At 49.4% G+C, this 25,503-nt stretch overlaps 1 protein-coding gene across 1 annotated transcript in view; it reads left to right on the top strand.

Annotated features, from left to right (window-relative positions):
- Window positions 1-25,503, top strand: part of UNC5A (unc-5 netrin receptor A) — a 138,137-nt gene that overhangs the window by 77,978 nt on the left and 34,656 nt on the right. The window contains exons 5-8 of the mRNA XM_029583845.1: window positions 313-493; window positions 12,166-12,330; window positions 24,442-24,630; window positions 24,819-25,115. Coding sequence (XP_029439705.1) covers window positions 313-493; window positions 12,166-12,330; window positions 24,442-24,630; window positions 24,819-25,115 — 832 coding nt within the window. The remainder of the gene's footprint in view (window positions 1-312; window positions 494-12,165; window positions 12,331-24,441; window positions 24,631-24,818; window positions 25,116-25,503) is intronic.

Below are 25,503 nucleotides of genomic sequence, written 5' to 3'. Positions count from 1 at the left end.
CCCTAGAGAGCAGCTATAAGGGGAGGGGGTGGTGATGTAATGTGGGGCAGGAAAGGCAGAGCGGCAGCTGAATAAAGAACCCCTAGGCTTGCACTGTCACTCTCTCTCGCACCCCCACCTGATGTATCTCTTCATTTCTGCTCTCCTGCCTCTCTCTGCACACTTTGCTCTTTCTCTCCCACCTCTTTTGCATGCTTGCTGCTCTCTTCCCCCTCTTGTATCTGCTTTCCCACTCTCTCCCTCCCTTGTTCCTCCTGCTCTCCACTTCGCTTCCTTTTCCCTGTGCTGAATGTGCTTTCCTGGCATTTGCAGGTGGAGTGGCTGAAAAATGAAGACCTGCTGGACCCAGGACTTGATTCCAACATCTACCTCAGTGTGGATCACAGTCTGGTGGTGAAGCAAGCCCGCCTGGCAGACACTGCCAACTACACCTGTGTGGCCAGGAACATCGTGGCACGGCGCAGGAGTGCCTCAGCCGCCATCGTGGTGTACGGTAGGACATTCTTATTCCTCAAGGTTAACCACAAAACATTCAATACATCTCACTGTAAAACGTGAGAGACAATTCCAGCCACGCCACGTGCTCAAGAAGGGAAAACACAGAGAGAGGCTCCCAAGCCCTCCTCCTGTAATTATGGGACACTGAGGATCTCCCACTCCCTCCTCCTGTAATTAGGATCTCCCGCCCCCTCCTCCTGTAATTATGGGACACTGAGGATCTCCCACTCCCTCCTCCTGTAATTAGGATCTCCCGCCCCCTCCTCCTGTAATTATGGGACACTGAGGATCTCCCACTCCCTCCTCCTGTAATTAGGATCTCCCACCCCCTCCTCCTGTAATTATGGGACACTGAGGATCTCCCGCCCCCTCCTCCTGTAATTATGGGACACTGAGGATCTCCCCCCGCCTCCTCCTGTAATTATGGGACACTGAGGATCTCCCACTCCCTCCTCCTGTAATTAGGATCTCCCGCCCCCTCCTCCTGTAATTATGGGACACTGAGGATCTCCCACTCCCTCCTCCTGTAATTAGGATCTCCCACCCCCTCCTCCTGTAATTATGGGACACTGAGGATCTCCCGCCCCCCTCCTCCTGTAATTATGGGACACTGAGGATCTCCCCCCGCCTCCTCCTGTAATTATGGGACACTGAGGATCTCCCACTCCCTCCTCCTGTAATTATGGGACACTGAGGATCTCCCACTCCCTCCTCCTGTAATTATGGGACACTGAGGATCTCCCACTCCCTCCTCCTGTAATTATGGGACACTGAGGATCTCCCACTCCCTCCTCCTGTAATTATGGGACACTCAGGATCTCCCACCCCCTCCTCCTGTAATTATGGGACACTGAGGATCTCCCCCCCCCCTCCTGTAATTATGGGACACTGAGGATCTCCCACTCCCTCCTCCTGTAATTATGGGACACTGAGGATCTCCCCCGCCCTCCTCCTGTAATTATGGGACACTCAGGATCTCCCGCCCCCTCCTCCTGTAATTATGGGACACTGAGGATCTCCCCCCCCCCCCCCTCCTCCTGTAATTATGGGACACTGAGGATCTCCCACTCCCTCCTCCTGTAATTATGGGACAGTGAGGATCTCCCCCCCCCCTCCTCCTGTAATTATGGGACAGTGAGGATCTCCCCCCCTCCTCCTGTAATTATGGGACACTGAGGATCTCCCCCCCCCCTCCTGTAATTATGGGACACTGAGGATCTCCCCCCCCCCTCCTCCTGTAATTATGGGACACTGAGGATCTCCCCCCCCCCCCTTCTCCTGTAATTATGGGACACTCAGGATCTCCCACTCCCTCCTCCTGTAATTATGGGACACTGAGGATCTCTCGCCCCCTCCTCCTCCTGTAATTATGGGACACTGAGGATCTCCCATTCCCTCTACCTGTAATTATGGGACACTGAGGATCTCCTGCCTCCTCCTCCGGTAATTATGGGACAGTGAGGATCTCCACCCCCCCTCCTCCTGTAATTATGGGACACTGAGGATCTCTCCCCCCCCCCCTCCTCCTGTAATTATGGGACAGTGAGGATCTCCCCCCCCCCCTCCTCCTGTAATTATGGGACACTGAGGATCTCCCGCCCCCTCCTCCTCCTGTAATTATGGGACACTGAAGATCTCCTCCCTCCTCCTGTAATTATGGGACACTGAGGATCTCCTCCCTCCTCCTGTAATTATGGGACACTGAGGGTCTCCCACTCCCTCCTCCTCCTGTAATTATGGGACACTGAGGATCTCCCACTCCCTCCTCCTCCTGTAATTATGGGACACTGAGGATCTCACCCCTCCTCCTCCTGTAATTATGGGACACTGAGTATCTCCTCCCTCGTCCTGTAATTATGGGACACTGAGGATCTCCTGCCTCCTCCTCCGGTAATTATGGGACACTGAGGATCTTCCCCCCCCCCCCCCTCCTCCTCCTGTAATTATGGGACACTGAGGATCTCCTGCCTCCTCCTCCGGTAATTATGGGACACTGAGGATCTCCCCCCTCCTCCTCCTGTAATTATGGGACACTGAGTATCTCCTCCCTCCTCCTGTAATTATGGGACACTGAGGATCTCCCGCCCCCTCCTCCTGTAATTATGGGACACTGAGATCTCCCCCCTCCTCCTGTAATTATGGGACACTGAGGATCTCCCCCCCCCCCTCCTCCTGTAATTATGGGACACTGAGGATCTCCCCCCCCCCTCCTCCTGTAATTATGGGACACTGAGATCTCCCCCCCCCTCCTCCTGTAATTATGGGACACTGAGGATCTCCCCCCCCCTCCTCCTGTAATTATGCGACACTGAGGATCTCCCCCCCCCCCTCCTCCTGTAATTATGCGACACTGAGTATCTCCTCCCTCCTCCTGTAATTATGGGACACTGAGATCTCCCCCCCTCCTCCTGTAATTATGGGACACTGAGGATCTTCCCCCCCCCTCCTCCTGTAATTATGGGACACTGAGGATCTCCCCCCCCCCCCCCTCCTCCTGTAATTATGGGACACTGAGGATCTCCCCCCCCCCCTCCTCCTGTAATTATGGGACACTGAGGATCTCCCCCCCTCCTCCTGTAATTATGGGACACTGAGGATCTCCTGCCTCCTCCTCCGGTAATTATGGGACACTGAGGATCTTTCCCCCCCCCCCCCCTCCTCCTCCTGTAATTATGGGACACTGAGGATCTCCTGCCTCCTCCTCCGGTAATTATGGGACACTGAGATCTCCCCCCCTCCTCCTGTAATTATGGGACACTGAGGATCTCCCCCCCCCTCCTCCTGTAATTATGGGACACTGAGGATCTCCCCCCCTCCTCCTGTAATTATGGGACACTGAGGATCTCCCGCTCCCTCCTCCTGTAATTATGGGACACTGAGGATCTCCCCCCCCCCCCCCCCCTCCTCCTGTAATTATGGGACACTGAGGATCTCCCCCCCTCCTCCTGTAATTATGGGACACTGAGGATCTCCCGCTCCCTCCTCCTGTAATTAAGGGACACTGAGGATCTCCCCCCCACCCCCTCCTCCTGTAATTATGGGACACTGAGGATCTCCCCGCCCCCTCCTCCTGTAATTATGGGACACTGAGGATCTCCCCCCCCCCTCCTCCTGTAATTATGGGACACTGAGGATCTCCCGCTCCCTCCTCCTGTAATTATGGGACACTGAGGATCTCCCCCCCCCCCTCCTCCTGTAATTATGGGACACTGAGGATCTCCCAGCCCCTCCTCCTGTAATTATGGGACACTGAGGATCTCCCGCTCCCTCCTCCTGTAATTATGGGACACTGAGGATCTCCCCCCCCCCCCCCCTCCTCCTGTAATTATGGGACACTGAGGATCTCCCCCCCCTCCTCCTGTAATTATGGGACACTGAGGATCTCCCGCTCCCTCCTCCTGTAATTAAGGGACACTGAGGATCTCCCCCCCCACCCCCTCCTCCTGTAATTATGGGACACTGAGGATCTCCCGCTCCCTCCTCCTGTAATTATGGGACACTGAGGATCTCCCCCCCCCCTCCTCCTGTAATTATGGGACACTGAGGATCTCCCGCTCCCTCCTCCTGTAATTATGGGACACTGAGGATCTCCCCCCCCCCCTCCTCCTGTAATTATGGGACACTGAGGATCTCCCAGCCCCTCCTCCGGTAATTATGGGACACTGAGGATCTCCTGCCTTCTCCCCCTGCAATGAATGGGTCACTGAGTATTTCTTGCCCCCCACTTCCTGCGCAGACTAAGTTTATCTAGCACAGTCCTGCTATTGAGGATGATCAGTCCTTCTGTCTTTCTTTTCGAACTGGCCAGTGAATGGTGGCTGGTCCTCCTGGACTGACTGGTCACCTTGCAGCACCAGCTGTGGACGAGGGTGGCAGAAAAGGACTCGGACCTGTACAAACCCCACCCCACTGAATGGAGGAGCCTTTTGTGAAGGGCAGAATGTGCAGAAGACGGCTTGTACCACCCTGTGCCCAGGTACCTTCCTCCCTACCCTCTTGTAGCTGAATTATATCCACACTGTCTCTACCTTTATTGCCACTAATCTTGAATCATCTTCTAATTTGCACTTTTATAACTCTCTCCTCAAATGTATTCTAGTCTTCCATGATAGCTCTCGTTTTCTGACTGATTTAACCAAATCACTTATAATCTACCTCCTATGGGATCCCTGGATCAGGAAAATTCCTGCCCCTAATACCACACAACCTACACAGCCACAGGCTTTACCCTGAAAAGCAAGGATCCTCTGTGCTTATCCCAGGCTTTACCCCTCACTCCCTCACAGCTAAGGATCCTCTGTGCTTATCCCAGGCTTTACCCCTCACTCCCTCACAGCTAAGGATCCTCTGTGCTTATCCCAGGCTTTACTCCTCACTCCCCCACAGCTAAGGATCCTCTGTGCTTATCCCAGGCTTTACCCCTCACTCCCCCACAGCTAAGGATCCTCTGTGCTTATCCCAGGCTTTACCCCTCACTCCCTCACAGCTAAGGATCCTCTGTGCTTATCCCAGGCTTTACCCCTCACTCCCCCACAGCTAAGGATCCTCTGTGCTTATCCCAGGCTTTACCCCTCACTCCCTCACAGCTAAGGATCCTCTGTGCTTATCCCAGGCTTTACCTCCTCACTCCCCCACAGCTAAGGATCCTCTGTGCTTATCCCAGGCTTTACTCCTCACTCCCCCACAGCTAAGGATCCTCTGTGCTTATCCCAGGCTTTACCTCTCACTCCCTCACAGCTAAGGATCCTCTGTGCTTATCCCAGGCTTTACCTCTCACTCCCTCACAGCTAAGGATCCTCTGTGCTTATCCCAGGCTTTACCTCTCACTCCCTCACAGCTAAGGATCCTCTGTGCTTATCCCGGGCTTTACCCCTCACTCCCTCACAGCTAAGGATCCTCTGTGCTTATCCCAGGCTTTACCCCTCATTCCCTCACAGCTAAGGATCCTCTGTGCTTATCCCAGGCTTTACCTCTCACTCCCCCACAGCTAAGGATCCTCTGTGCCTATCCCAGGCTTTACTCCTCACTCCCCCACAGCTAAGGATCCTCTGTGCTTATCCCAGGCTTTACCCCTCACTCCCTCACAGCTAAGGATCCTCTGTGCTTGTCCCAGGCTTTACCCCTCACTCCCTCACAGCTAAGGATCCTCTGTGCTTATCCCAGGCTTTACCTCTCACTCCCTCACAGCTAAGGATCCTCTGTGCTTATCCCAGGCTTTACCCCTCACTCCCTCACAGCTAACGATCCTCTGTGCTTATCCCAGGCTTTACCCCTCACTCCCCCACAGCTAAGGATCCTCTGTGCTTATCCCAGGCTTTACCTCTCACTCCCTCACAGCTAAGGATCCTCTGTGCTTATCCCAGGCTTTACCCCTCACTCTCCCCACAGCTAAGGATCCTCTGTGCTTATCCCAGGCTTTACCTCTCACTCCCTCACAGCTAAGGATCCTCTGTGCTTATCCCAGGCTTTACCCCTCACTCTCCCCACAGCTAAGGATCCTCTGTGCTTATCCCAGGCTTTACCTCTCACTCCCTCACAGCTAAGGATCCTCTGTGCTTATCCCAGGCTTTACCTCTCACTCCCCCACAGCTAAGGATCCTCTGTGCTTATCCCAGGCTTTACCCCTCACTCCCCCACAGCTAAGGATCCTCTGTGCTTATCCCAGGCTTTACCTCTCACTCCCTCACAGCTAAGGATCCTCTGTGCTTATCCCAGGCTTTACCCCTCACTCCCTCACAGCTAAGGATCCTCTGTGCTTATCCCAGGATTTACCCCTCACTCCCTCACAGCTAAGGATCCTCTGTGCTTATCCCAGGCTTTACCCCTCACTCCCTCACAGCTAAGGATCCTCTGTGCCTATCCCAGGCTTTACCTCTCACTCCCTCACAGCTAAGGATCCTCTGTGCTTATCCCAGGCTTTACCCCTCACTCCCCCACAGCTAAGGATCCTCTGTGCTTATCCCAGACTTTACCCCTCACTCCCCCACAGCTAAGGATCCTCTGTGCTTATCCCAGACTTTACCCCTCACTCCCCCACAGCTAAGGATCCTCTGTGCTTATCCCAGGCTTTACCCCTCACTCCCTCACAGCTAAGGATCCTCTGTGCTTATCCCAGGCTTTACCTCTCACTCCCCCCACAGCTAAGGATCCTCTGTGCTTATCCCAGGCTTTACCCCTCACTCCCTCACAGCTAAGGATCCTCTGTGCTTATCCCAGGCTTTACCCCTCACTCCCCCACAGCTAAGGATCCTCTGTGCTTATCCCAGGCTTTACCCCTCACTCCCTCACAGCTAAGGATCCTCTGTGCTTATCCCAGGCTTTACCTCTCACTCTCTCACAGCCAAGGATCCTCTGTGCTTATCCCAGGCTTTACCCCTCACTCCCCCACAGCTAAGGATCCTCTGTGCTTATCCCAGGCTTTACCCCTCACTCCCCCACAGCTAAGGATCCTCTGTGCTTATCCCAGGCTTTACCCCTCACTCCCTCACAGCTAAGGATCCTCTGTGCTTATCCCAGGCTTTACCTCTCACTCTCTCACAGCCAAGGATCCTCTGTGCTTATCCCAGGCTTTACCCCTCATTCCCTCACAGCTAAGGATCCTCTGTGCTTATCCCAGGCTTTACCCCTCACTCCCCCACAGCTAAGGATCCTCTGTGCTTATCCCAGGCTTTACTCCTCACTCCCCCACAGCTAAGGATCCTCTGTGCTTATCCCAGGCTTTACCCCTCACTCCCCCACAGCTAAGGATCCTCTGTGCTTATCCCAGGCTTTACCCCTCACTCCCTCACAGCTAAGGATCCTCTGTGCTTATCCCAGGCTTTACCTCTCACTCCCCCACAGCTAAGGATCCTCTGTGATTATCCCAGGCTTTACTCCTCACTCCCCCACAGCTAAGGATCCTCTGTGCTTATCCCAGGCTTTACCCCTCACTCCCTCACAGCTAAGGATCCTCTGTGCTTATCCCAGGCTTTACCCCTCACTCCCTCACAGCTAAGGATCCTCTGTGCTTATCCCAGGCTTTACCTCTCACTCCCCCACAGCTAAGGATCCTCTGTGCCTATCCCAGGCTTTACTCCTCACTCCCCCACAGCTAAGGATCCTCTGTGCTTATCCCAGGCCTTACCCCTCACTCCCTCACAGCTCAGGATCCTCTGTGCTTATCCCAGGCTTTACCCCTCACTCCCCCACAGCTAAGGATCCTCTGTGCTTATCCCAGGCTTTACCCCTCACTCCCCCACAGCTAAGGATCCTCTGTGCTTATCCCAGGCTTTACCTCTCACTCCCCCACAGCCAAGGATCCTCTGTGCTTATCCCAGGCTTTACCTCTCACTCCCCCACAGCCAAGGATCCTCTGTGCTTATCCCAGGCTTTACCTCTCACTCCCTCACAGCTAAGGATCCTCTGTGCTTATCCCAGGCTTTACCTCTCACTCCCTCACAGCTAAGGATCCTCTGTGCTTATCCCAGGCTTTACCCCTCACTCCCTCACAGCTAAGGATCCTCTGTGCTTATCCCAGGCTTTACCTCTCACTCCCCCACAGCCAAGGATCCTCTGTGCTTATCCCAGGCTTTACCTCTCACTCCCTCACAGCTAAGGATCCTCTGTGCTTATCCCAGTCTTTACCCCTCACTCCCCCACAGCTAAGGATCCTCTGGTGCTTATCCCAGGCTTTACCCCTCACTCCCCCACAGCTAAGGATCCTCTGTGCTTATCCCAGGCTTTACCCCTCACTCCCCCACAGCTAAGGATCCTCTGGTGCTTATCCCAGGCTTTACCCCTCACTCCCCCACAGCTAAGGATCCTCTGTGCTTATCCCAGTCTTTACCCCTCACTCCCCCACAGCTAAGGATCCTCTGGTGCTTATCCCAGGCTTTACCCCTCACTCCCCCACAGCTAAGGATCCTCTGGTGCTTATCCCAGGCTTTACCCCTCACTCCCCCACAGCTAAGGATCCTCTGTGCTTATCCCAGGCTTTACCCCTCACTCCCCCACAGCTAAGGATCCTCTGTGCTTATCCCAGTCTTTACCCCTCACTCCCCCACAGCTAAGGATCCTCTGGTGCTTATCCCAGGCTTTACCCCTCACTCCCCCACAGCTAAGGATCCTCTGTGCTTATCTCAGGCTTTACTTCTCACTCCCTCACAGCTAAGGATCCTCTTTGCTTATCCAGGCTTTACCCCTCACAGCTAAGGATCCTCTGTGCTTATCCCAGGCTTTACCCCTCACTCTCCCCACAGCTAAGGATCCTCTGTGCTTATCCCAGGCTTTACCCCTCACTCCCCCACAGCTAAGGATCCTCTGTGCTTATCCCAGGCTTTACCCCTCACTCCCCCACAGCTAAGGATCCTCTGTGCTTATCCCAGGCTTTACCTCTCACTCCCCCACAGCTAAGGATCCTCTGTGCTCACTCCCCCACAGCTAAGGATCTTCAGGGCCTGTGTCAGCCTTTCATGAATTCGGTTACTGTTTTGACTTCCCGTGGGAGGATGTACCTTGCATTCACTACCATTTCTGTAAAAAATATTTCCCTATTATTCCCTAATCCTTTCCCTTTGAGTCGCACATTGTGATGTTTTTTCTAGAATTTCCTTTCCTTCCTCAGTCTGATATTTGAAAGTCTGCTCAGATCCTGCCTCTCTCTCACTCTCTCTCCTGTCCTTTAAGGTGCATAACATTCACAGAAGGCTTCTTATGCAGTCTCTGTTTAATTTATTAGCTGCACTCGTACTCCTGTTATGTCCTTATGGAGATGCGGTTCTAGTATTGCTGGTGTGATCTCACCATGATTTGTCTTTAGGCATTATCACCTCATGTTTTGCTCCTGGTTACATACGCCCTAGCCTTCTTCTGCTTCTCATGTCCTGTTGCACCGTTTTAGAGTCTCGATCACCTGGGTTCTGCCTGTGACTCGTGCACATTGGTGTCGCTCTCCTTAATTCCTGCTGCTTTGCATTCTCTCCTTGTCTCTGTACTTTCACGCATTAAATCGTATTGCCAAAATATTCACGCCTCTCTTCCATCTTCCTTAGATCATTCCTCATTTTGTCTGTGCCATCAGATGTACCCACTCTGTTGTAGATCTTTGTACCATCTGTAAAAACACCTTTGTTATCCCCACTCTGCAATATCACATATAGATACTGAATCGAACTGGCTCCTCACCTGATTCCAGACAAAATCCCCTTCCCTTGGAGTGAACACCATTTTCCACTCCAGTCCACCCCCTGGCACCCACCACAGGCTACTCAGTTTATTAATGAGCCTCCTATTTATTTATTTGTTTATTTAAAAGTATTTATTTCCCGCACCCTCCAAAGTTCAGGGCGGGTTACAAACTAAAAACAGACATAGTACGATAAGGACAAAAAAAAATCTAAAACAAACAAAAACATAAATATTAAAATAAGATAGTAATGGTAAAAATAACATAAAAAATAAAATTCATTCATGAGTAATGTCAGCAAATGGGCCACTGGGGGGGAAATAGGTTATATCACAGAAAGATCAGGAAAGGCTTGTAGGAAAAGATAATGTTTTAAGGCTTTTTTGAAATTTTTTTAATGGTAGTTAGTCTTAGTTCGCAAGGTTTAGTGTTTCAATAGATATGTGGGAAATATCAGAGTAAACTACACCCAAACTGTGCCCAGTTCACCCATTTCCAACAGCAAGTACATGTTGTATTCCCTAACTCTCTGTGCATTCCTTATGTCTCTCTGTGCATTCCCTAACTCTCTGTGCATTCCCTAACTCTCTGTGCATTCCCTAAGTCTCACTGTGCATTCCCTAAGTCTCACTGTGCATTCCCTAAGTCTCTCTGTGCTTTCCCTAAGTCACTGTGAATTCCCTAAGTCTGTGCATTCCCTAACTCTCTGTGCATTCCCTATGTCTCTCTGTGCATTCCCTAACTCTCTGTGTATTCCCTAACTCTCTGTGCATTCCCTAAGTCTCTCTGTGCATTCCCTAAGTCTCACTGTGTATTCCCTAAGTCTCTCCGTGCATTCCCTAACTCTCTGTGCATTCCCTAAGTCTCTGTGCATTCCCTACGTTTTTAAGTCTCTCTGTGCATTCCATAACTCTCTATATATTCCCTAACTCTCTGTTCATTCCCTAACTCTGTGCATTCCCTAACTCTCTCTCTCTGTGTATTCCGTAAGTCTCTGTGCATTCCCTAAATCTCTCTGTATATTCCCTAACTCTCTGTGTATTCCCTAAGTCTCTAAATTCCCTAAAGTCTCTAAATCTTTCCCTAAAGTCTCTAAATTCTCTAAATTTAGAGAATTAAGTCCCTAAAGTCTCTAAATTCCCTAAAGTCTCTAAATCTTTCCGTGCATTCCCCAAGTCTTTCTGTGTATTCCCCAAGTCTCTCTGTGTATTCCCTAACTCTCTGTGCTTCCCTTAGTCTCTCCATGCATTCCCTGTGTGTATTCCCTAACTCTCTGTGCATTCCCTAAGTCTCCCTGTATATTCCCTAACTCTCTGTGCATTCCCTACATCTCTCTGTGCATTCCCTAAGTCTTTCTGTGTATTCCCTAACTCTCTGTGCTTCCCTTAGTCTCTCCATGCATTCCCTGTGTGTATTCCCTAACTCTCTGTGCATTCTGTAAGTCTCTGTGCATTCCCTAAGTCTCCCTGTATATTCCCTAACTCTCTGTGCATTCCCTACGTCTCTCTGTGCATTCTCTAAGTCTCTTTGTGTATTCCCTAAGTCTCTAAGTCTCTCTGTGCAGAGTTTGTGTTACAGCTCAAGTGGCTCCATATATTCTCTGCTGTTTGAGAGAGAGAGAAGGAGGAGGGACCAGAAGATCCAAAGAAAGAGAGAGCAAGGGGAGCCCAGAAAATGAGAGGAAGGGGACTGGAAAAGAGAGAAAGGGGTGGGGGAAGAAGAAACAGAGAACAAGGAAGTGGAGACTGAAAGAGAGAGCACTCGAGCAGGAACCAGTACACACTGAGTATGAAAAAGAGAGGGGTCAGGAGGGAGAGGGGAGGGACTGGCCAACACCAAGAGCAAAGAGGAGAAAGACGGGAGATGTGGAGGGTTTATTCAGTCTGAGATGAATGCATGCATAGGGGTCGCTCATCTTTTCTGCTCTACCTTTCCTGCAAGAAGACAGAAACAGGAAGAGACCTGCCTTGTTGCTGGCACCAACTACAGAAAAGGTGCATCTGTACCTAGAACTCTTCTTGCCAGAAATACAGTGTCCTGCAGGGGTCTGAGGGTTTGAAGATAGGACAGTGCAAGGGTAGGAGCTGAGAGGTGAGGCTTGGGGTACTGGATGAGGAGCTTCTCAGCTTCTGCTGATGGCTTAGTATACCGGAAATTTGGGGACTGAGGAACATTGAAGATTGAGGCAAGGTTGCTCTGGGAGTGGGGAGATGACTATGGTCTGGGGTGAGGAGCTGGGGGGCAGGTGCTTACATGATGGGAGGTGAGCATGGTATGAGGTTGAGGTTTCGGGGGGTGAGAATGTTCTCAGATGTTTGGTAAAGAATATTATGAGTGAATGTTTGATGTGGGGATTGAGGTGAGGAACATCTGAGGGCTGGGGGTGAAGAGGGTTAGTGGTGATGAATGTCTGAGGAGGTACAGAAGTGGGGAGAGCTAGAGGGTTTGGGGTGAAGGATTAGGAGGGTCTGGGGGGCTGTCACATTTTCTATTTCTATCCACAGTAAATGGTGGCTGGACGGAGTGGAGCATGTGGTCAGTCTGTACAATGGACTGCACACACTGGAGAAGCAGGGAGTGCTCCGTGCCCACCCCAAGGAATGGGGGTCAAGATTGCAGAGGACCCGAACTGGAGACAAGGAACTGCACGAGTCATCTCTGCCCCCAGAGTAAGTGAGCACTAGCCCCACACAGGTGAAGGCAAGTCTGCCCTCAGCATCTTCTCTGTCTTCTGTGGCAGCGCGTGCCTGTTTTCTCGTCCTGTCTCTCTTTTTCTTACTCTGTCCTCAGTATCTTTTCTGTCTTCTGTGGCAGCACCTGCCTGTTTTCTCGTCCTGTCTCTCTTTTTCTTACTCTGCCCTCAGCATATTCTCTGTCTTCTGTGGAAGCGCCTGCATGTTTTCTCATCCTGTCTCTCTCTTTCTTACTCTGTCCTCAGTATCTTCTCTGTCTTCTGTGGCAGTGCCTGCCTGTTTTCTCTTCCTGTCTCTTTTTCTTACTCTGTCCTCAGTATCTTCTCTGCCTTCTGTGGCAGCGCGAGCCTGTTTTCTCTTCCTGTCTCTCTTTTTCTTACTCTGTCCTCAGTATCTTTTCTGTCTTCTGTGGCAGCGCCTGCCTGTTTTCTCATCCTGTCTCTCTTTTTCTTACTCTGTCCTCAGTATCTTTTCTGTCTTCTGTGGCAGCGCCTGCCTGTTTTCTCGTCCTGTCTCTCTTTTTCTTACTCTGCCCTCAGCATATTCTCTGTCTTCTGTGGAAGCGCCTGCATGTTTTCTCATCCTGTCTCTCTTTTTCTTACTCTGTCCTCAGTATCTTTTCTGTCTTCTGTGGCAGCGCCTGCCTGTTTTCTCTTCCTGTCTCTCTTTTTCTTACTCTGCCCTCAGCATCTTCTCTGTCTTCTGTGGCAGCGCCTGTCTGTTTTCTCTTCCTGTCTCTTTTTCTTACTCTGTCCTCAGCATCTTCTCTGTCTTCTGTGGCTCTTCCTGTCTCTCTTTTTCTTACTCTGTCCTCAGTATCTTCTCTGTCTTCTGTGGCAGCGCCTGCCTGTTTTCTCTTCCTGTCTCTTTTTCTTACTCTGTCCTCAGTATCTTCTCTGCCTTCTGTGGCAGCGCGAGCCTGTTTTCTCTTCCTGTCTCTCTTTTTCTTACTCTGTCCTCAGTATCTTTTCTGTCTTCTGTGGCAGCGCGTGCCTGTTTTCTCTTCCTGTCTCTCTTTTTCTTACTCTGTCCTCAGTATCTTCTGTCTTCTGTGGCAGCGCGTGCCTGTTTTCTCTTCCTGTCTCTTTTTCTTACTCCGTCCTCAGTATCTTCTCTGTGTTCTGTGGCAGCGCGTGCCTGTTTTCTCTTCCTGTCTCTTTTTCTTACTCTGTCCTCAGTATCTTCTCTGTCTTCTGTGGCAGCGCCTGCCTGTTTTCTCTTCCTGTCTCTTTTTCTTACTCTGTCCTCAGTATCTTCTCTGCCTTCTGTGGCAGCGCGAGCCTGTTTTCTCTTCCTGTCTCTCTTTTTCTTACTCTGTCCTCAGTATCTTTTCTGTCTTCTGTGGCAGCGCCTGCCTGTTTTCTCATCCTGTCTCTCTTTTTCTTACTCTGTCCTCAGTATCTTTTCTGTCTTCTGTGGCAGCGCCTGCCTGTTTTCTCGTCCTGTCTCTCTTTTTCTTACTCTGCCCTCAGCATATTCTCTGTCTTCTGTGGAAGCGCCTGCATGTTTTCTCATCCTGTCTCTCTCTTTCTTACTCTGTCCTCAGTATCTTCTCTGTCTTCTGTGGCAGCGCGTGCCTGTTTTCTCTTCCTGTCTCTCTTTTTCTTACTCTGTCCTCAGTATCTTTTCTGTCTTCTGTGGCAGCGCCTGCTTGTTTTCTCTTCCTGTCTCTCTTTTTCTTACTCTGCCCTCAGCATCTTCTCTGTCTTCTGTGGCAGCGCGTGCCTGTTTTCTCTTCCTGTCTCTCTTTTTCGTACTCTGTCCTCAGTATCTTTTCTGTCTTCTGTGGCAGCGCCTGCCTGTTTTCTCTTCCTGTCTCTCTTTTTCTTACTCTGCCCTCAGCATCTTCTCTGTCTTCTGTGGCAGCACCTGTCTGTTTTCTCTTCCTGTCTCTTTTTCTTACTCTGTCCTCAGTATCTTCTCTGTCTTCTGTGGCAGCGCCTGCCTGTTTTCTCTTCCTGTCTCTCTTTTTCTTACTCTGTCCTCAGTATCTTCTCTGTCTTCTGTGGCAGCGCCTGCCTGTTTTCTCTTCCTGTCTCTTTTTCTTACTCTGTCCTCAGTATCTTCTCTGCCTTCTGTGGCAGTGCGAGCCTGTTTTCTCTTCCTGTCTCTCTTTTTCTTACTCTGTCCTCAGTATCTTTTCTGTCTTCTGTGGCAGCGCCTGCCTGTTTTCTCGTCCTGTCTCTCTTTTTTCTTACTCTGCCCTCAGTATCTTTTCTGTCTTCTGTGGCAGCGCCTGCCTGTTTTCTCTTCCTGTCTCTCTTTTTCTTACTCTGTCCTCAGTATCTTCTCTGTCTTCTGTGGCAGCGCCTGCCTGTTTTCTCTTCCTGTCTCTTTTTCTTACTCTGTCCTCAGTATCTTCTCTGCCTTCTGTGGCAGCGCGAGCCTGTTTTCTCTTCCTGTCTCTCTTTTTCTTACTCTGTCCTCAGTATCTTTTCTGTCTTCTGTGGCAGCGCCTGCCTGTTTTCTCGTCCTGTCTCTCTTTTTCTTACTCTGCCCTCAGTATCTTTTCTGTCTTCTGTGGCAGCGCCTGCCTGTTTTCTCGTCCTGTCTCTCTTTTTCTTACTCTGCCCTCAGCATCTTCTCTGTCTTCTGTGGAAGCGCCTGCCTGTTTTCTCGTCCTGTCTCTCTTTTTCTTACTCTGTCTTCAGTATCTTCTCTGTCTTCTGTGGCAGCGCGTGCCTGTTTTCTCGTCCTGTCTCTCTTTTTCTTACTCTGTCCTCAGTATCTTTTCTGTCTTCTGTGGCAGCGCCTGCCTGTTTTCTCGTCCTGTCTCTCTTTTTCTTACTCTGCCCTCAGCATATTCTCTGTCTTCTGTGGAAGCGCCTGACTGTTTTCTCGTCCTGTCTCTCTTTTTCTTACTCTGTCCTCAGTATCTTCTCTGTCTTCTGTGGCAGCGCGTGCCTGTTTTCTCTTCCTGTCTCTCTTTTTCTTACTCTGTCCTCAGTATCTTCTCTGTCTTCTGTGGCAGCGCCTGCCTGTTTTCTCTTCCTGTCTCTTTTTCTTACTCTGTCCTCAGTATCTTCTCTGCCTTCTGTGGCAGCGCGAGCCTGTTTTCTCGTCCTGTCTCTCTTTTTCTTACTCTGTCCTCAGTATCTTTTCTGTCTTCTGTGGCAGCGCCTGCCTGTTTTCTCATCCTGTCTCTCTTTTTCTTACTCTGTCCTCAGTATCTTTTCTGTCTTCTGTGGCAGCGCCTGCCTGTTTTCTCGTCCTGTCTCTCTTTTTCTTACTCTGCCCTCAGCATATTCTCTGTCTTCTGTGGAAGCGCCTGCATGTTTTCTCATCCTGTCTCTCTTTTTCTTACTCTGTCCTCAGTATCTTCTCTGTCTTCTGTGGCAGCGCGTGCCTGTTTTCTCTTCCTGTCTCTCTTTTTCTTACTCTGTCCTCAGTATCTTTTCTGTCTTCTGTGGCAGCGCCTGCCTGTTTTCTCTTCCTGTCTCTCTTTTTCTTACTCTGCCCTCAGCATCTTCTCTGTCTTCTGTGGCAGCGCCTGTCTGTTTTCTCTTCCTGTCTCTTTTTCTTACTCTGTCCTCAGCATCTTCTCTGTCTTCTGTGGCTCTTCCTGTCTCTCTTTTTCTTACTCTGTCCTCAGTATCTTCTCTGTCTTCTTTGGCAGCGCCTGCCTGTTTTCTCTTCCTGTCTCTTTTTCTTACTCTGTCCTCAGTATCTTCTCTGCCTTCTGTGGCAGCGCGAGCCTGTTTTCTCTTCCTGTCTCTCTTTTTCTTACTCTGTCCTCAGTATCTTTTCTGTCTTCTGTGGCAGCGCCTGCCTGTTTTCTCATCCTGTCTCTCTTTTTCTTACTCTGTCCTCAGTATGTTTTCTGTCTTCTGTGGCAGCACCTGCCTGTTTTCTCGTCCTGTCTCTCTTTTTCTTACTCTGCCCTCAGCATATTCTCTGTCTTCTGTGGAAGCGCCTGCATGTTTTCTCATCCTGTCTCTCTCTTTCTTACTCTGTCCTCAGTATCTTCTCTGTCTTCTGTGGCAGCGCGTGCCTGTTTTCTCTTCCTGTCTCTCTTTTTCTTACTCTGTCCTCAGTATCTTTTCTGTCTTCTGTGGCAGCGCCTGCTTGTTTTCTCTTCCTGTCTCTCTCTTTCTTACTCTGCCCTCAGCATCTTCTCTGTCTTCTGTGGCAGCGCCTGTCTGTTTTCTCTTCCTGTCTCTTTTTCTTACTCTGTCCTCAGCATCTTCTCTGTCTTCTGTGGCAGCGCCTGCTTCTTTTCTCTTCCTGTCTCTCTTTTTCTTACTCTGTCCTCAGTATCTTCTCTGTCTTCTGTGGCAGCGCCTGCCTGTTTTCTCTTCCTGTCTCTTTTTCTTACTCTGTCCTCAGTATCTTTTCTGTCTTCTGTGGCAGCGCCTGCCTGTTTTCTCTTCCTGTCTCTCTTTTTCTTACTCTGCCCTCAGCATCTTCTCTGTCTTCTGTGGCAGCGCCTGTCTGTTTTCTCTTCCTGTCTCTTTTTCTTACTCTGTCCTCAGCATCTTCTCTGTCTTCTGTGGCAGCGCCTGCTTGTTTTCTCTTCCTGTCTCTCTTTTTCTTACTCTGTCCTCAGTATCTTCTCTGTCTTCTGTGGCAGCGCCTGCCTGTTTTCTCTTCCTGTCTCTCTTTTTCTTACTCTGTCCTCAGTATCTTCTCTGCCTTCTGTGGCAGCGCGAGCCTGTTTTCTCGTCCTGTCTCTCTTTTTCTTACTCTGTCCTCAGTATCTTTTCTGTCTTCTGTGGCAGCGCCTGCCTGTTTTCTCATCCTGTCTCTCTTTTTCTTACTCTGTCCTCAGTATCTTTTCTGTCTTCTGTGGCAGCACCTGCCTGTTTTCTCGTCCTGTCTCTCTTTTTCTTACTCTGCCCTCAGCATATTCTCTGTCTTCTGTGGCAGCGCCTGTCTGTTTTCTCTTCCTGTCTCTTTTTCTTACTCTGTCCTCAGCATCTTCTCTGTCTTCTGTGGCAGCGCCTGCTTGTTTTCTCTTCCTGTCTCTCTTTTTCTTACTCTGTCCTCAGTATCTTCTCTGTCTTCTGTGGCAGCGCCTGCCTGTTTTCTCTTCCTGTCTCTCTTTTTCTTACTCTGTCCTCAGTATCTTCTCTGCCTTCTGTGGCAGCGCGAGCCTGTTTTCTCGTCCTGTCTCTCTTTTTCTTACTCTGTCCTCAGTATCTTTTCTGTCTTCTGTGGCAGCGCCTGCCTGTTTTCTCATCCTGTCTCTCTTTTTCTTACTCTGTCCTCAGTATCTTTTCTGTCTTCTGTGGCAGCACCTGCCTGTTTTCTCGTCCTGTCTCTCTTTTTCTTACTCTGCCCTCAGCATATTCTCTGTCTTCTGTGGAAGCGCCTGCATGTTTTCTCATCCTGTCTCTCTCTTTCTTACTCTGTCCTCAGTATCTTCTCTGTCTTCTGTGGCAGCGCGTGCCTGTTTTCTCTTCCTGTCTCTCTTTTTCTTACTCTGTCCTCAGTATCTTTTCTGTCTTCTGTGGCAGCGCCTGCTTGTTTTCTCTTCCTGTCTCTCTCTTTCTTACTCTGCCCTCAGCATCTTCTCTGTCTTCTGTGGCAGCGCCTGTCTGTTTTCTCTTCCTGTCTCTTTTTCTTACTCTGTCCTCAGCATCTTCTCTGTCTTCTGTGGCAGCGCCTGCTTCTTTTCTCTTCCTGTCTCTCTTTTTCTTACTCTGTCCTCAGTATCTTCTCTGTCTTCTGTGGCAGCGCCTGTCTGTTTTCTCTTCCTGTCTCTTTTTCTTACTCTGTCCTCAGTATCTTCTCTGTCTTCTGTGGCAGCGCCTGCTTGTTTTCTCTTCCTGTCTCTCTTTTTCTTACTCTGTCCTCAGTATCTTCTCTGTCTTCTGTGGCAGCGCCTGCCTGTTTTCTCTTCCTGTCTCTTTTTCTTACTCTGTCCTCAGTATCTTATCTGCCTTCTGTGGCAGCGCGAGCCTGTTTTCTCTTCCTTTCTCTCTTTTTCTTACTCTGTCCTCAGTATCTTTTCTGTCTTCTGTGGCAGCGCGTGCCTGTTTTCTCTTCCTGTCTCTCTTTTTCTTACTCTGTCCTCAGTATCTTCTCTGTCTTCTGTGGCAGCACCTGCCTGTTTTCTCTTCCTGTCTCTTTTTCTTACTCCGTCCTCAGTATCTTCTCTGTGTTCTGTGGCAGCGCGTGCCTGTTTTCTCTTCCTGTCTCTTTTTCTTACTCTGTCCTCAGTATCTTCTCTGTCTTCTGTGGCAGCACCTGCCTGTTTTCTCTTCCTGTCTCTTTCTTACTCTGTCCTCAGTATCTTCTCTGTCTTCTGTGGCAGCGCCTGCCTGTTTTCTCTTCCTGTCTCTCTTTTTCTTACCCTCCCTCCATCTGTTTCTCCCACTCTGTCTTTTGCTCTGTTTCTGGGGTATCCTTGATAGTGAGGGGGAGGTTGCAGCAGAGATAGATCAATTAAAAGGAAGTTGAGAAAAGAGAAGAGGACCTGAAACATTGATGGGGAGAGAGGGACATGAGGGACCCAAGGTACTGAGTACTTCTTGCATTTTTATTTAATGGAACTGAGCATTGTTCATCTGTACAGACTGGAAGCTTGTGCCCTCAGTAAATGCAGCATATACTGTAGTAATCCAAACATAGTGCTGGCTTCCATTTTCCGTTTAGAATCACATCAATCGCAGCTGCTTGTCCTTTCTGGGGGCTTAACCACTTCAAGGTCATCAGTCATGCCTTAGTATTGCCCATCTATATTACTGCAATGCCTTGTTAATTGTTTTGAAATTTATGCGCCCTGTTTAAATAAAAAAATGTTTAATGAAATTAATTCCCAAGGTTCAGATCACCCAAAACACAGCTGCCAGGGTTATCGATAGGAGACCACATTCGGATGGAGGTTTGCCATTGCTCACAAACTGCATTGCCTCCCGTTTGCTGCACAATCTAAACTCAAGGTTCTTTCTTTAGTCCAAAGAGCCTTCAGTGGCTCGCCTCGAGATTAGAGAGATATGTGCCAGGTGGAATACAAAGATCTAGCTCAGATGTTCTCTTCATCACCCCCCAGGATGGAAGATTTATGCCAAACAGAATAAGGAAGTGTGCCTTTCATTCGATAGCTCCAGACCTTTGGAACGCTCTGCCATCTGAATTAAGGCATACAACAGATATAATACCTTCAGAAAGTTAGTAGAAATATGGCTCTTCATACAGCAAAGGGGACTGGGATTTATCTAAATTAGTGGACTGCAGTTTATGTTCTGCTGTAATTTTACCAGATTTCATGTGGTATGAGCCTGCTTAAATATATTTTGAAGCTGAATAGGTGAGATCCTCCATAGATGCATCTGAAGCTGAGTAGGTAAGATCTACCATAGATGTATCTGAATCCAAGTAGGTGAGATCCTCCATAGATGCATCTGAAGCTGAGTAGGTAAGATCTACCATAGATGTATCTGAATCCAAGTAGGTGAGATCCTCCATAGATGCATCTGAAGCTGAGTAGGTAAGATCTACCATAGATGTATCTGAATCCAAGTAGGTGAGATCCTCCATAGATGCATCTGAAGCTGAGTAGGTAAGATCTACCATAGATGTATCTGAATCCAAGTAGGTGAGATCCTCCATAGATGCATCTGAAGCTGAGTAGGTAAGATCTACCATAGATGTATCTGAATCCAAGTAGGTGAGATCCTCCATAGATGCATCTGAAGCTGAGTAGGTAAGATCTACCATAGATGTATCTGAATCCAAGTAGGTGAGATCCTCCATAGATGCATCTGAAGCTGAGTAGGTAAGATCTACCATAGATGTATCTGAATCCAAGTAGGTGAGATCCTCCATAGATGCATCTGAAGCTGAGTAGGTAAGATCTACCATAGATGTATCTGAATACAAGTAGGTGAGATCCTCCATAAATGCATCTGAAACCGAATAAATTAGATCCTTCATCGATGCATCTGAAGCTGAGTAAGTGAGATCTTTGGTACATATATTTGAAGCTGAGTAGGTAACATTTTCTGTAGATGCATCTGAAATCTTCCATAGATGTATCTGAGCCTCAGTAGGTGAAATACTCAATAGATGTATCCGAACCTTAGTAGGTGAGATCCTCTGTAGATGTATCTGGAGGTGAGATCCTTCGTAGATGTATCTAAAGTTGAGTAGGTAAGATCTACCATAGATGGATCTGAATCCAAGTAGGTGAGCTTCTCCATAGATGCATCTGAAACTGAATAAATGAGATCCTTCGTCGATGCATCTGAAGCTGAGGAGGTGAGATCCTCCACAGATGTATCTGAAGTTGAGTGGGTAAGATCTACCATAGATGCATCTGAATCCGAGTAGATGAGAATTATTTATCTGGAGGAGAGATTTCCCAAGAATGTTTTTATTTTTTCTCTGCTCACTTAGAGAGTGGGGATCATTTTTGTTTTAGTTGAGTTTGAAACTTGCTGAGTTTGAGTCTGTAAGGGACTTTTGCAAACAATGCTGATGCTATTTGGAAGTCCTGATTGAATGTTAATGTAAATTTGGCCGTTTATTAAGCCTATTAGTTTTTGTTTTCAATTTTCTTGTACAACTATCTTTACTGCCTGTGAAAAATTCTGGTTTTGTTTATTATTTTAATCTGTTTTAATCAATTTAATTTTCTGAAAGTATATTATAGAAACAAGAAATTAATTAATTAAATTAAATTACACAGGAGGGATTTTTAAAATGTGGGCCCGACCAACTAGCACAGCGGGTGCAGAGTTCAAATCCCTCCACACTATCTGCTCGCTCCAGCCTATGGGAGGGGGGGGGAGCACTTTCCAGACCCTGATTTACCTGTTGCCTTGGTAAAACGTTTGAAAATTGTCTTTCTAGGGGGCAATATTCAGAACCGTGTGGGTGATACAGTCTGGGGATCCTTCGCCACAGTTCTCAGAGAAAATGCCCAAATGAAAAGTGCCTGAGAAGAGATTTGCAGCAGCTTTCCCTGACAAACAGTGCACAAAGTTTTGGAAATAGAAACTTCCCTCAGCTAACTCTGGGGTTGAGCCCACCTGTCTCTTCCTGCCAAACTCTCTGATTGTGGGAGGCAGAGTATTTGTTATTCACATCACAGGCACTTTCTTGGCTTCATAGTTCGTACAAGTGCTGCCAAATTAATGCATAAGGGGGAACAATTTTAAAACAACCCTGCCACATTAAAAGGGATTCATGTACTTTTAGCCAAATTGCAAAGAGGCATTCCCAGGGGAAACAGCGCTGCATTGCTGGCATTGTGGGAGGTACTCTCCTGCGCAGGAGGCTCAGATGCTGCATTAGAGACTGGTGGCGTGAGGAGAGCCTCCGGGATTGGGGTTAACATCTTTCTGAGTGATTAAGATAAATGTTGGTATTTTTATTGGTGACACCGAGGGAGTAGGTGGGAGAAGGAGGCTTAGCTGCTAAGTTTCAATACAAATAATGCAGAGTTGCACATTCTGGGAGCAGAAATGCAAGGGCATGCTAGATAGTAAGGGGTGCGACAGAGCAAGGTCCCAGCGGCAGGAAAGAGACCTCGTGTGATTACGTCTGATGTTTTCACTTTGACAAAGCACTGCCTAGGGCCAGAGGGATACTGGGGTACCTGAGGAAGGAGGGGCAGAGGGATACTGGGGTACCTGAGGAAGGAGGGATGCTGGGGTACCTGAGGAAGGAGGGGCAGAGGGATGCTGGGGTACCTGAGGAAGGAGGGATGCTGAGGTACCTGAGGAAGGAGGGGCAGAGGGATGCTGGGGTACCTGAGGAAGGAGGGATACTGGGGTACCTGAGGAAGGAGGGGCAGAGGGATGCTGGGGTACCTGAGGAAGGAGGGGCAGAGGGATGCTGGGGTACCTGAGGAAGGAGGGATGCTGGGGTACCTGAGGAAGGAGGGGCAGAGGGATGCTGGGGTCCCTGAGGAAGGAGGGGCAGAGAGGGATGCTGGGGTACCTGAGGAAGGAGGGATGCTGGGGTACCTGAGGAAGGAGGGGCAGAGGGATGCTGGGGTACCTGAGGAAGGAGGGATGCTCGGGTACCTGAGGAAGGAGGGATACTGGGGTACCTGAGGAAGGAGGGGCAGAGGGATGCTGGGGTACCTGAGGAAGGAGGGGCAGAGGGATGCTGGGGTACCTGAGGAAGGAGGGATGCTGGGGTACCTGAGGAAGGAGGGATGCTGGGGTACCTGTATGTATGTGCAACTCGTGTGTTAGATGCAGTGCTACATAATTACGCACATAAAAGGAAGTCTTGAAAACCTTGAGTTGAACTCTAAAGATCTCTGGCAGCCAGTGAAGCGTTTCTGGGCTGGGAAACGTTACCCTAGCCTGTTTTGTAGACGAGGTGACTCGCTAGCTGAGTGACTACAAGAGCAATGTACAGGGAATTGGAGTAACCAGCGTTAATTATAGACACGCACCAAGTATGATCAGTCCATTGTGTACAGCTTGGGGTTAATGATGGCCCCCAGCCTTCGCGTCCAATGATACAATGAAATAATTTTAATAGACGTTGTACTGGGGCCAGGATTTCTTAGAACTTTTTCTTCTAATGTCTTTATAGCTTGTGTAAAGCTCTCAGATGCATTTAGGGTTTTTACAGGTAAATGGGGGAAAAGTTTGCACTTTGTCCACAGAGTACCTGCTATTCCCTGTGGGGAAGAAGGGCACACGAGAGGGGGAGTCAGGGCAGACCCAGTGAAGTATGTGTGGATTTTCTTTTCTTTTACTCCACATACTTTGCATCTGCTGAATACCCAGGTAAGAATCCCCCTGACACCTGGAAAGTAGGCAGGGTAAGGAATCTCCGTGGCACCTGGAAAGTAGGCAGGGTAAGGAATCTCCGTGGCACCTGGAAAGTAGGCAGGGTAAGGAATCTCCGTGGTACCTGGAAAGTGGCAGGGTAAGGAATTTCTGTGGCACCTGGAAAGTAGGCAGGGTAAAGAATCTCTGTGGCACCTGAAAGTAGGCAGGGTAAGGAATCCTGGGGGCACCTGGAAAGTAGGTAGGATAAGGAATCTCTGTGGCACCTGGAAAGTTGGCAGGGTAAGGAATCTCCGTGGCACCTGGAAAGTAGGTAGGATAAGGAATCTCTGTGGCACCTGGAAAGTTGGCAGGGTAAGGAATCTCTGTGGCACCTGGAAAGTTGGCAGGGTAAGGAATCCTGGGGGCACCTGGAAAGTAGGTAGGATAAGGAATCTCTGTGGCACCTGGAAAGTAGGCAGGGTAAGGAATCTCCGTGGCACCTGGAAAGTAGGTAGGATAAGGAATCTCTGTGGCACCTGGAAAGTTGGCAGGGTAAGGAATCTCTGTGGCACCTGGAAAGTAGGCAGGGTAAGGAATCCTGGGGGCACCTGGAAAGTAGGTAGGATAAGGAATCTCTGTGGCACCTGGAAAGTAGGCAGGGTAAGGAATCTCCGTGGCACCTGGAAAGTAGGTAGGATAAGGAATCTCTGTGGCACCTGGAAAGTTGGCAGGGTAAGGAATCTCTGTGGCACCTGGAAAGTTGGCAGGGTAAGGAATTTCTGTGGCACCTGGAAAGTTGGCAGGGTAAGGAATCCTGGGGGCACCTGGAAAGTTGGCAGGGTAAGGAATCCTGGGGGCACCTGGAAAGTTGGCAGGATAAGGAATCCCTGTGGCACCTGGAAAGTAGGCAGGATAAGGAATCTCCGTGGCACCTGGAAAGTAGGCAGGGTAAGGAATCCTGGGGGCACCTGGAAAGTTGGCAGGGTAAGGAATCTCTGTGGCACCTGGAAAGTTGGCAGGGTAAGGAATCCTGGGGGCACCTGGAAAGTAGGTAGGATAAGGAATCTCCGTGGCACCTGGAAAGTAGGCAGGATAAGGAATCCCTGTGGCACTGTCTGCTGCGGGATTTCTAAGGGAAACTCCAAGGGGAACTTTCCTTTGAAAATCAGTTTGTCTGTACCCACAGGCCTGCAAAATAATCTTCTCCGGGTTAGGCCCACGTATGCATTGGCTGGGGTAAGCGTTTGTCCTAGTTACTTAGGTGAAATGTGAATTTGTGTTGGGGATGTTTTGTAGGTCTCTAGCAGGTTTCAGTTCTCCTGGAGACCACTTGGGGTGAGGGATAAAATGACCAGATCACCTGCATACAGCAGGCATGTGATGTCTGCCTCTTCTTTTCCATCTCCAGCTCTCTCAGGTCCTGAGGACGTGGCCTTGTATGTGGGACTCATTGCCGTGGCAGTCTGTCTGCTTCTTCTCTTGCTTGTGGTTGTCCTGGTCTATTGCCGGAGGAAGGAAGGCCTGGATTCCAATGTGGCAGATTCTTCGATCCTGACAGCAGGATTTCAGCCCGTCAGCATGAAACCAGCCAAAGCAGGTGCATTTCCCCATCAGACAGGACGTGGCATGTTACAGTGGCATGTCAGCTGGAGGGAGGAGATGGGAAGCAAAACCAGAGGGGGTGGGCAGAAGAGAAAGGGAGGATATGGAAAGTGGGAAGAGGAGAGGAGGAGAGGAGAATGGAGGTGAGATTTTACGTGAATGTCCCTGTTTCTGCCTCCACAGATCAATCACATCTGCTCACTATACAGCCAGACCTCAGTAGCACTACAATGAATTACCAGGGCTCCTTGTGCCCACGCCAGGATGCCCCCAATAAGTTCCAGCTGACCAATGGGCACCTCCTGAATCCACTGGGAAGTGGATGCCACACCCTGCAGCACAGCTCACCAGCCACGGATGCACCAGATTTTTCTCGGCTGTCCACACATAGCTTCTTCAGGACTCTGCCCAGGGGAGCAGCTAATATGGCCTATGGGACATTTAACTTCTTGGGGGGCCGCTTAATGATCCCCAACACAGGTAAGAGGTATGAGATAACCACATTGCTCTAGGTTCCCAGAAATGTAACAATGAGCAGGGCAGGAGTCCAAGAGCAGAGAGGCTGCTGAGATCCAGTCATCGTTGCACTAGGGCTCAGTACAGAGGCAGCTTGACATTTTCCATCCCTTTTTGGATCATTCCTAGCTTTCTAGTTGCTCTTTTGACTGCTGGCCCACACTGAGCTGAGGATTTCAATTCTCCTTCCTATGTGCATCACTTGGCTCTCTTCTGCATTACATTTCATTCGCCCTTCAGTTGCCCAGTCTCATAGTCTCACAAGATCTTTCTGCAGTTCCTTACAATCTGCTGCTGTTTTAACAGCTTTGACTATTTTTGGGGTCATTGGCAAATTTGATCGCTTAACTCA

The sequence above is a fragment of the Rhinatrema bivittatum genome, chromosome 18 (assembly GCF_901001135.1).
Source record: "Rhinatrema bivittatum chromosome 18, aRhiBiv1.1, whole genome shotgun sequence".
In the NCBI taxonomy this organism is placed as follows: Eukaryota; Metazoa; Chordata; class Amphibia; order Gymnophiona; family Rhinatrematidae; genus Rhinatrema; species Rhinatrema bivittatum.
This window is presented reverse-complemented; position numbering and strand designations above follow the sequence as displayed.